The sequence below is a fragment of the Macrotis lagotis genome, chromosome 4, assembly GCF_037893015.1.
Source record: "Macrotis lagotis isolate mMagLag1 chromosome 4, bilby.v1.9.chrom.fasta, whole genome shotgun sequence".
NCBI classification, from domain to species: domain Eukaryota; kingdom Metazoa; phylum Chordata; class Mammalia; order Peramelemorphia; family Peramelidae; genus Macrotis; species Macrotis lagotis.
In genome coordinates, this window is record NC_133661.1 from 117,407,636 (window position 1) to 117,418,945 (window position 11,310).

At 36.6% G+C, this 11,310-nt stretch overlaps 1 protein-coding gene across 9 annotated transcripts in view; it reads left to right on the forward strand.

Annotated features, from left to right (window-relative positions):
• The window catches only part of SH3GL3 (SH3 domain containing GRB2 like 3, endophilin A3), a 161,613-nt gene extending 153,170 nt beyond the window's left edge, over nt 1-8,443 (forward strand). For 7 of the 9 annotated variants that reach the window (XM_074233976.1, XM_074233978.1, XM_074233975.1 and 4 more), the window contains 4 exons: nt 720-823; nt 2,661-2,736; nt 3,272-3,392; nt 8,107-8,443. In XM_074233976.1, the coding sequence (XP_074090077.1) occupies nt 720-823; nt 2,661-2,736; nt 3,272-3,392; nt 8,107-8,321 (516 nt within the window). In that variant the 3' untranslated portion in view covers nt 8,322-8,443. Of the gene's footprint in view, nt 1-719; nt 824-2,620; nt 2,737-3,271; nt 3,393-8,106 lie in introns of all 9 variants that reach the window. The other 2 variants (XM_074233980.1, XM_074233982.1) reach the window with 2 other exon arrangements.
• The last annotated feature ends 2,867 nt before the right edge of the window (nt 8,444-11,310 follow it).

Genomic DNA, 11,310 nt, shown 5'->3' on the forward strand with positions numbered 1-11,310 from the left:
TCCCCTCCCATACTAATTTTTTTTAAAACTATGTAAAAGCGGCCATTCTTGGTCTCATTTCTTTCTTTCCTAGCTTTAATAATTAAATAGGTGTTCCTTCAGTCAGACAGAGAGCTATTAAAAATTTTAGCTTAAAAAGGTCAAGGTCTTCCACTTTAGCAGGATCAACTCCAGTTGTCCTGATTCATATCTGACCACTGGACTCAGTTGCTCCAGAAGAGAAAGTGAGACTAATGACTGTGTACCACCCTTCCTCACTTAAATTCAGTTCTCTTGTTTATATCTTGGCATCACCTCCCTGATATCATGATCCTCTGCTAGAAAGAAGGACAAATAACAATCTTGTCTCTGTTTAGCAAATTTAGACAGTCTGTAAGCTGGAATGCCTTTTCATGCAGTTAAGTCCATGAGGTTTATAGATTAGCATTCTCCTGCAAATATCCTCTAATTTGAAAAACAGGCATTTTGTTGGGTTTACTTTTAAATTAAATTCACACAATTTAGTGAACTTGAATATATCCTTATAAAGGAAACAGAAATTGTAAGGTACTTTAACCTGTACCAATATTTAGGGCTGCAGGATAAAGTAAGATATAAAACCTGATGGCTTTCCTTTACAAAGCATTGTTCTCATTACTAGTCTGATCACTTTCTGTTCTTAGCTCTGAAGATTATATACCATAAGACTTTATGAAATAATTCTTCTTCCTCTGATGCAGATAGAGCAAGTTAGCCAGTTGGCAGTATTTATAGAAGCCGTGCTAAGCTATCACAAACAGTCTGCTGAAATTTTGCTGGAGCTGCACAGGAAGTTACAGCACCGGTAAGAGCCCCCCAAATAGGTAAAAATCTAAGTCTCAGATAGGTCCCTTTTTTTCTTTTTCAGTGTTTTGTTACTTTGAGAGAGATGTATTTTCATATATGAGGTTCCCACTCCACCATTCCTCCCCCTCAGGTTTGATTCTTGTCTATGCTTTACTAGAAATCCTTTTGCGAGGATCTACCGGAGCCCTTCTCCTTGTACCTTCTCTGCCTTGAGTCTGACCATGTTGTCCCATTTATAGGGGCTCATTCTCACCCCCTGACCAGACCCTTTCTAGTTATACAGTCTCGCTGATATCTTCTACTCTTCTTACCCATATCCTTTATGGTAATAGGCTAATCTGCTTTACTCTCCACTCATCTCTACATTGCTTTTTTGATTTGTTTGTAATTTTTAGTCTTTCCTAAATAGTCTTTTCCTAAATATTCTCCATGAGTTACAGACATGGTCCTTATTAGGATGTAAGAGTTTTGAGGATGCTAATCATAGTGATCAATCATTATTAAGTACTTGCTTTCTCTCAGACCCTATGCGAGGCACTGACATGGAGCTAGTGTAACATGTACTTTCACATACTTTGTCTCATTTATTATTATCTTGATTCTGAATTTTTTAATTCGCCCTCTTGATTGAGTGAACTGAGAAATGCACCTGTAGCTATAAGGACATCATTAAAGCTTTCATCACCTAAGTGTCTGACAAACAGAAATAGCTTACTCTATTCTCTCTAAATTGGGATTCCTTAGTTCTATTCCTAACATGGTTGCTGACTTGCAATGCTACCTTAAACCACCTACCCTCTTGGGGATTTAGTTAAAAGGCTAAAGAATAGGGTATACCTTCTTTATCCTTCTCTGGAGAATGACAAGAGATTGAGATGCTATTTGAGTAGTAGTTTGAACTCCAGAGAATCTAGAAAGATATGCCTTACTTTTGCTGTAATAATACTATATGAGTAATAATGATATAATAATTAAGAGTAATATATGTTTATGAAAATGACTCCGGGCCCCTTCCAGATTCTGAAGTTCCATCAGAACTTCCCTCAAAGACTGAATTATTAGTTTGACATGGCATTAAATATGTTTTGATTCTTTGAAAATTCATGATCCATGTATAATATATGAGGTGATTCTCAATTAAATCAAATCTTGATTAACTTCAGCCCTTCATTGTTGGATCATATTGGATAACAGGACACTATTGTGACTCTTTTAATGGGAATTTATTAAATGCCTATTATTTACTAAAATTGCATTCATAGACACAGTATATATATATATATATATATATATATATATATACACATACATACATAGAATGGAATTATATTGCACAGCATAAATCTATTTTTGGGGAAAGGAACTCTGCAAAAGATTGTTAATAATAGATTTGAGGGAACTTTGAATTTGAATTGTGTCACACAACACAAACATTGGTATTTTAATTGTTGAATTACTTAGAAAATACCCTCTTTAAGAGAAACATAGTTCTTGGTAACTTTTAGTACTCCTGCCTATTCAAGATACTCTCATTTTTAAAGACCAGCATGACTTAAATGAGTTCAGGTAAACAGCAGAAAGAACAAGCTTTGGAATTTAATAATGTGGATAGAGTTAGCCCAGTTATCGCTGATCGTTAGATAGTATTTTGGAGGATTTTTAGAATCAATTTGCCTAATCTTTTCTTGCTCCCAATCTAAATCTATGATTAATGTCTGAATAGAATTAATATAGTTGTAAAGCCCTATGTTTTCAATGATCATATGTTTTAAATATTTTAAAATATGTATTACAGAATACGTATATCAACTGCTTTCTCTAATTATAATTACAAGCCCAGTACTGCATTCGAGACTTTTAAAGCTGAGGAGCAGTACCATGATATTTCACTCCAATCTTCAGAAAACTCAGGTAAGAATGCAATTATACATACCATTTGGTTAAATTCAGAGGATAACTTGAAAACTATGAAGTAAAGCTTGCTTTGTTCTTTTTATTTTAATATGATAGTTAAATTTATCTCATGTCACAGGAAATAGTTACATATTTCTTCACATTAGTATTCCTAGTTTGGACATTATTATATTTTTATATACTATATACACATATATGCACTATTACATACTTTAACAAACTAAAAACAGGAGGTCCTTCTTAATTTTACTTACAGTAGTCTGGAGCCTTTTGATGTAGAAAAGACATCAGTTTTTCAATTCAGGCATACAAACAAGGATTATGTAAATTTGATCTAGACTATAACTTCAGTTTTTAATTTCTGAGTAGTCACAACATGTGGGGGATTTCAGAACCTAGGAAAAGCTATTCATGTGATCCCAAGGTTCATCCTTATCTCTGCAGAAGGGAAGAAGTTACTAACTCTCTATAGCAATGTATCTCGAAATAGATGATGCTACAGAACAGTAAATTATCTCAATTCTTTTCCTAGGTCCACTCTAGCCTTTTCATTCTCAGGTCCAGGGCTCTCAGCATCTCAGAGGACAGAGAATGTGGAAAAAAGAATGGAGATGCAAGGGGAAATATTTTCAAAATTTTATGGAGGTTAAGAAGTAAGGACCTTTGCATATCGTTAATTCCTACTACCAAAAATGTCAGGATAGTGGATTTCCTGAGTTCAGGAGTCTGAGCTGCAGTGGATCAAGTCAGCTGGATTTCTGTACAAAGTTGAGCACCATTTTGGTGGACCTCCAGGAGCAAGGAGCAACCTAGCCCAGGTCAGAAATAGAGTAGGTCAAAGCTCCCACATCAATACAATCTTGGCAGGATCAAGAGACCCAGAATTTCCCCTTCCAACCTCCACCCCTCAAAAAAAAAATAAAAGGAAAGACATAAAGATAACTAATAGTAAAGACTTTGGAACAGTAAGAATTTTCTACATAATATGGTTAGGAAACTGTGCTCTATAATCCTGGGCCTAATGTTAAATTAGGAAACAGCTTGGGAGAATGTGAATTTGACTATGAGTTTGGCCAGGATATAAAGTCCTTTGAACTTCATTGCAAGTTGCAACATGCTTGCAAATACATGTGTACATACAGATGCATACTCACAGAATAAAATGGACCTTGGTGCCCCATCATTTACTGATTTTTTTACATTTATTTCATTAAAAAAGCAAAACTTTTTACAGGAGACCACTAAAAGAAGTTTTGTCTAAAATGTTGTTAACTGATGTATACCAAAGGGCCTTTGTCAGGTAGTTGGAAGTAAGATTTTTTTTCAGAGATTGTTAGATTGCTGAGTTGAGTGGAGGCCCTGGTCTGCCTTTTGGTCCCAGGCAGAAAGAGATTGTACTGGAAGTGGGCTGTCAGATGCATCTTCACAGTTGACATTGTTTTTATTACCTAGATTCCCTGTACAAAGGATTATTTTTCAGGAGGGCCTGGGTCCAACCACCAGAATCATCTTCTGCCCTTTTCCTGAGTGCCTCAGTTTGTTCTTTGACTTTAATAGACTGCCTTCTGAATTGTCTTTGGCAATGGCAACCATTTAAAAACCAGTGCATTTCACATCCATCTCTATTGCTCATGGCTGGAATGTGTGAGGTTGAAGGGGGCCTGTACTGTTTGTTTCTCAGGACCAGTTTCAGATGAAAATGACATTTTATAGTCAGCTTTAATGGGAAATTACTTTCCATTAGGATTCTGAATGATTTCCACAGAATGTTTATAAAGCAAAGAAAAAATGTCAAGCATTTCACTAACAATTCAAAGCAAAGCTAATGGGACCTTGCCAGAAATGGACTCCAAGAACATTTTCCTCATCATTTCTTCTTTCTAAGGAAAGAAAAGAATGTGGTCAATTAGGCAGTATGAATCCATCATTATAGTGAGATGGGACCACTGATAATATGAGTAAGCAGGACTGAAATGAAGCCTCTGTGTTGGTTAGATTATGAAAATGAACAGAGCATGACAAAATAAATGGAGAAATCACATCTTGTAATGATGGATTGCAGGCAAAAGACTAGGTTAGGACTTGGCTAGGAAAAATGACCTACTGTCCAAACTCTGAGAGCGTACAGTCATGTTTGCCTCATCAGCATTCAGGAATATTTCTGTGCCAAACTTGAAGAGAAAAGGGGGGAGGCAGGGAAGACCATTAAGGTGTAATGACTCTTTCTGCCCTCTCCTGAAAGAGCTTTGAAGCCCTGCATTTACTTCTCCTTCTACCTAGGAATTTAGAAAAGAAAATAAATTTGGAACTTGTGGGCTCCACTTTCCTAATTCCACAGATGTATAGGCCTTTCCAGGCCCTTCAGTATTCACTTCCCAAGTTGAAAGTTTAGAAATTAGTCTTTGTGACATAGCAGAACTCTAAAACTAGACCAAGTCAGAAAACTTGATATGTCTTGAGATGTTGAGGAAATCACCTTATTTATCTGTGTATCAGCTTCCTGATCTTTTTCTTGCCTTTACCTTATGAAGGTTGTTTTGAGGTGATATATAGGAAAGTGCTTTGAAAAATGTCCAAATTTTTTGGGGGCAGCTAGGTGGCACAGAGCACTGGCCCTAGACTCAGCAGGAACTGAGTTCATATCTAGTTTCAGATACTTAATAATTACCTAGCTGTGTGATCTTGGGCAATTTAACCCCATTGCCTTACAAAAATAAAAAATAAAAAAAACACAAAAAAAGTGTCAAACCCCTTACAAATGTAAGTTATATTATTAGATATATATGATAGCATGGGGATTTTTTTTTAGTTAACCCATTTATTCCCAAAGTTTTGAATGGTTCCCAGCATATATCATCTTTACTATATCATAATATATAAAAAATTAACAATGATGACAAGTAAATCAAACATACTTTATGAGAGGATAAACATTGAGCTCCTAAGTGTGATGAAGTGAATGGAATACAGAACTTGGAATCACAAAGTATGAGTTCAAATCTTGGATCTGCTATTTAATGCATTTCTTCTTTTATAAAATGAGGGCATAAGATTAGATGTCCCCTGAACTCTCTTCCATTTGTGAGTCTCAGAATTACATGGTAAAAGAATAATCAACAATACAGTAAAGGTTTAGAGACACTATAATCAAATCATAATTGGGACAAAAATAATTATAGGATAAAAGAGATTTTAAAAGATTAAGTAGATATAAATAGTTTAGTTAAAAAGTCTTGTAGGTCACCTGAAAGCAGCATGGAATGATGGAGAGAGCACAGTGCTAGGAGGAGGGGAGCTCTGCCTGCTAGTCCTTCCTCTCCCTGCCCCTAACTAGCTGTGTAATGGCCTCTCTTCCTCAATGTTTCCTTCTCTGAAGTCAGGTAGTTGACCTGAAGGATCTCTGAGATCATTTTCAACTTTAAAACTAGATGATTCTATATCTGTCCCAATCAGATTGTTTTCCAGTGTTATTGAATTTTTTTAGTCCTTAATTTCCTGGCCTCCTTCTTCTTCCATTTATAAAGAGTGGAATTAATTGCTCATTGAACTATTTAATTGAGCTAATTCCTAAAATAGACAGGTAATAATATCTGTCTATTCATAAACTAAATGTGAATATCCAATCATGAAATAGACAGTTTCCTATTTTTTGTTTTATGTGGGAAAAGATAATTTCTTGACTATCATTCCTGGTAGCTAGCCCAGTGCTGCTCACATGCACAACTCAAAAAATAATTGTTTGGCAGTATTTAAGATGTGATACAGACATCTAGGCAAGCCCACATTCATCAGCAGTTCACTTCAGGGGCAGCTAGGTGGTGCAATAGATAGAGCACTGGCCCTGGAATCAGGAGGACCTGAGTTCAAACCTAGCCTCAAATCTTTACTAGCTGGATGACCCTGGGCAAGGCACTTAACTCTGATTGCCTCATATCCAGGGCCATCTCCATCATCCTAATTTATATCTGATCATTGGATTTAGATGGCTCTGGAGGAGAAAGTGAGGCTGATGACCTAGCACAACCCTCACTCATATCCAGTTCATATGCATGTCATGATCTCCTTGATAAAGAAGGACAAACAGCTGTGGAGCTAGCTCTGAATTTAGGGTCAGAAGACATGCCTGGGTTTAAATCATATAAGTTCCTTTTACCTCTTGCATTATTTCAAGTAAGACCTTTGTTTTCTGGGTTTTAATTTCTTCCTCTACAAAAAAAGGGGGTTGGACTTGATGTTCTTTGACGTCTGAGGTCTTTTCTACCTCTACATCTATGATCCTATGGCATGATGAACTCAGGGATTTCTTCTAGCAATTATTTTATAATGGGTATACACTTAGTATATTCACTAGTTAGGGACCAATTCATATCCCCTCACACTCAGGTCTGATCATCTCCTCCCATCCCCAATCAGTCTCACCCATGCAAAGACTGAGTGCTGAAGATTATGACAATCAATTGTTTTATCTGTCTGGCTCTCCAGTGCTGATCTGTATTCGCTGTGAGGATTGGGAACTCATACTGTGCTCCTGCCCAGCCTAGCTCTGAGTCACCCAAACCAGGCAGGTTCCATACCATTCATGTTTACAGTACAAATCCGCAACACTCAAGGGACACCCTGTCACACTCATTGCCACATCTAGACACACTAGCACTGCCATTTAGTCTAATGGTTTCCTAAGGGTCAGACTGGCAGCATTCATACTGCCAAGACACAATCTCAGAGTGACCACACATTGACCAGCTTCTAGGATTTGCACTAGCCATCCTCTGTTCACATGTACAGACACATTCTAATCACATCCTCAGACTTCTCCATATCATACAGTCTCATTATTATCTTGTTCCTAGTAACCAAGATTCTAGCCCCAGAGCTTTAAGGTGCTTCTCCTATAATATGGGAAGAATAGGAAGAGCATTATCAGGAGCTTCTCTTAACTCAAGTGAGGACTTCCTTCTTTCTTGCCATTTTTTTTAGAAGGAATTACATCTTAATAGCTAGACCAAGATCAAGTTTATTCTAGAATCTTCACATCTGTTCTCTGGGAGCTCAGTTTTGGCCAGGAGTGAGGAGAGATAGAACTCTAGGCAATGAGGTCAAAGTTAGCAAGAGTGGTCTTAGTGAGCAAAGTTGGTCTCTGAGCAGGGGACAGATGACCTTTGTTCTCTCTCCTATTTTCCATACCTTACTAGCTATGGGTTGTCATGTAAATACTGATTGTAAGCAGAAGGGTCTCCTAAAGTTTGCAGAGAAATCTTTCCCCACATTGAGGTAAAAACAAAGATGGCAGGCAGCTTTAGTTTATATTTGACTAAATTTTGTTATTGTCTTGTTAATGATTTTTTTATTTCTTTACATCTTGGACAGGTTCTTCAGGTTCTACATATCTTACAAATAATCCATGCTGTCGTGCTATCTATGACTTTGTTCCTGAAAGTGAAGGAGAACTTGGATTTAAAGAGGGTGACATCATTAAATTAACCAGTCAAATAGATGAAAACTGGTTTGAAGGAATATGCAATGGGAAATCTGGATTCTTCCCCATTAATTATGTCTCTGTGCTGGTGCCTTTGCGTTATTAGGTTTGTCACTCCAACTGTGGACCTCAGTTTGTGACTGAAATGAATTCACCCAAGTGTTCTCTCAGTGTGGCATTCTGTGAAAGCCCTGATATATTTGACCGACTAAATGACTTTTGTATGTGTGTGTTCTCTTTTTAATGAGTTTTGTATTTCATTTGTATAAATATTTTACCTTTTTTGGCCACTTGGAAGTGCAATTTTCATTTTTTTTTTTTTGCTTTGTCTCTTCAAGGTCACTGGTTGGATGTTTATGGATCCTGTTGCTTTTAAAAAAAATGTATCCATTGCAGAATCTCTTGGCTGGTTTTCTTTGTTACATGCAAAGAACTGTTAAAAACAAAATATAAAGCTAAAAAAACAGTTTCTCCAAGTTACTGAGGTCACAGAGTCTTTTATTCACCACAATGTAACTTATCTGTTAATACCTGATAAATATTTCTCATTCTGTGAGGTCAAAAGTCAAAGTTTGATGTCCTCAATACTTTTTGTACAGAATATAGTCTTCAGATTGTAGCCTAATTTAACTTACTGAGGCTGATCCAATTTAATAAATATTAGAGAAAACAATGTCTTTGCATCATTTATGTAACCTGTGTATGTACCTGCTTTTAAGTGATTTTCCTTTGCAGATCAAAGTGATTTTGGGAACACCTGTGAGTTTTCTTTTTTTTTTTTAATCACTCATTACCTACTTAATTCAATTATTATAACTTTTTCTTTATATTTTGTAGTGCACGTGGGAAAAGGCTTCCAAGTGAAGCATAGTGAAATGAGTATTAAGTGGGCTTTTGGGCAGAAGTTAGAGTGAATCAAATAATTGGGCACAGATGTAGTTTATCAGGGAAAGCTTCATGAGGGGAGGTGGAGGCATATCAGCATTGATTTGAAGGAAAAGCAGGGATATGGCTTAATACAAGGAGGTAAACTCATGGACTAAAGATTGAAGTAAATAAATAGGGAAGAGAACAAGAAGATTTGTTTCATGAAAATAGGGAATTTGGACTTTAAGGTATGATAAGGTTTTAGAGTTAGTGCTGCTGAGGAAGCGACCCAGGTATAGAGGTCTGGAGATCCAGTCCAATGAGTGCTTATGATGTAAAAAGCAATTAGGAATCCCTTTAGGTTTCTATCAGGCAGTGTCATGATCAAAACATTTTTTTTAGGTTTTTTCAAGGCAATGGGGTTAAGTGACCTGCCCAAGGCCACCAAGCTAGGTAATTTCCAAGAGTCTGAGGCCCAATCCCAAGTCAGGTACTCCTGACTCCAGGGTTGGTGCTCTATCCACTGCATTACCCAGCTGCCCCAAAACATTTTCAATCAGAGATTTTTAACCTGGAATCCTTGAATAAATTTCAGACAATTTGTGATTTTGTTTTAATTTGGCATTTTGACGACCATATTTAAATGAACATTTCCTTCGCAATCCAATATATTTTATACATTAAAAAAGTTATTCTGAGGAGTCCATAGGTTTCATCATTACTAAAGGGGTCAGTGAAAGAACAATAAAAAAAATGGTTAAGAACCCCCGGTTAGCTGATTATTTAACCAATTTGTCAGCTAAATTGGAGTTATGTAATTGAAAGAGAACTAAACCTAGATTAGAAAATCTAAATTTGAATCTTGGCTCTGCTCCTCCTTACTTCTTTGATCATGGGCAAGTCACTGGCCCTGGCGAACCACTGTTGGAGAGATCTAACATTTCTGTTGCTCCTTCCTCCACTTTCCTCCCAGTTCTGTTCTCTGAATCTCTGTATGTACCTTCTTTGACTATTTGACAGGGTTGTGGGAACATCAAATAAGTTATTGTAAATGGAAAAAACTGAAAATTCTAAAAACAAACCAAATGTAAAAAAGGCAAATAACAGGGAGAGGTAAACTACAAACATTCAGGAAGCTGTGAGAGACTTTAATTTAATTTATCTTAATTTATCCCAATTTAATTTAATTTATCTTCACAGATAGAAGAAGAAAGCTGTACTTTCTCATTTTTAAGTGGGGAAGGAGGAGGTCAAGAGAAAAGCCTGAGGAAGGAAAAAAAACTAGTCTTCTGGGATGTATCAGACCCCTATTTTGATTTTTATGCCTAAATTGCCACAATCCATGAAAGTTCACAATCCCTCTTAGGCTTCCTGTTACCTGTCTGTCTCCTGTGCCATCTAGTTGTTAGCTAGCAACCCAAAAATGTGGGAGAAAAAAATACCATTTTTTCCTTCCAATGAAGCTTTTGGATCTGGCACTGCCAACTGTCAACTTCTTCCCACACCTAAACATTTCCACATTTGCGGGTGGTGTGAGACAGATGGCTACAAGTATACGTAATGGAAGTCATAGCAGTAATGCTATGGAATAACAAGGAAATGGACTGCCTTCAACTTCACACTTGCAGAAATGCCTTAATTTCTTTGAAATGAAATGCCCCAAATCAGGTTACAATTCACACTTAAGATGATTGAATCATGAAGATTTATATGAACCATCTCAAATCAGTCTGGATCCTCTGGAAGCAGAGCAAGACTACAACTTTCCCATGCTTGAATATGTAAACTTTTCTTCTTGACCTGGTTAAATGCTTTATTACAGGAGGGTAAAAATGACAGGTAAAAGAAATGGTTTTCATCACAAACAAAATAAGCCCAATAATGAAATATTTCTTATTATGCATCTTTAATATAGAAGAAGGCTTGCATCTGTGCCCACTTTGAATTTTTCAGCATCAATACCCAACTATACAAAAAAGTCATACATGACTAAAATACTTCCCTATTGCTCCATGTGATTGTAGGAACATTGGGACTAGAAAGGGTAATCAAAAAAGAATTTGTTACAAAGGAAATGAATTTGTAATAGATAAGAATGAAATTTTATTATAGTACCTTTAAATTGAAAACCCTAAAATAAAGCTCTTCATGTTTAATTTGGTATAAAGAGAACACTGCCCCAGGAGGAAAGTAGCCCAGCTTGTAGTACCAGCTTTGCCACAACCCTA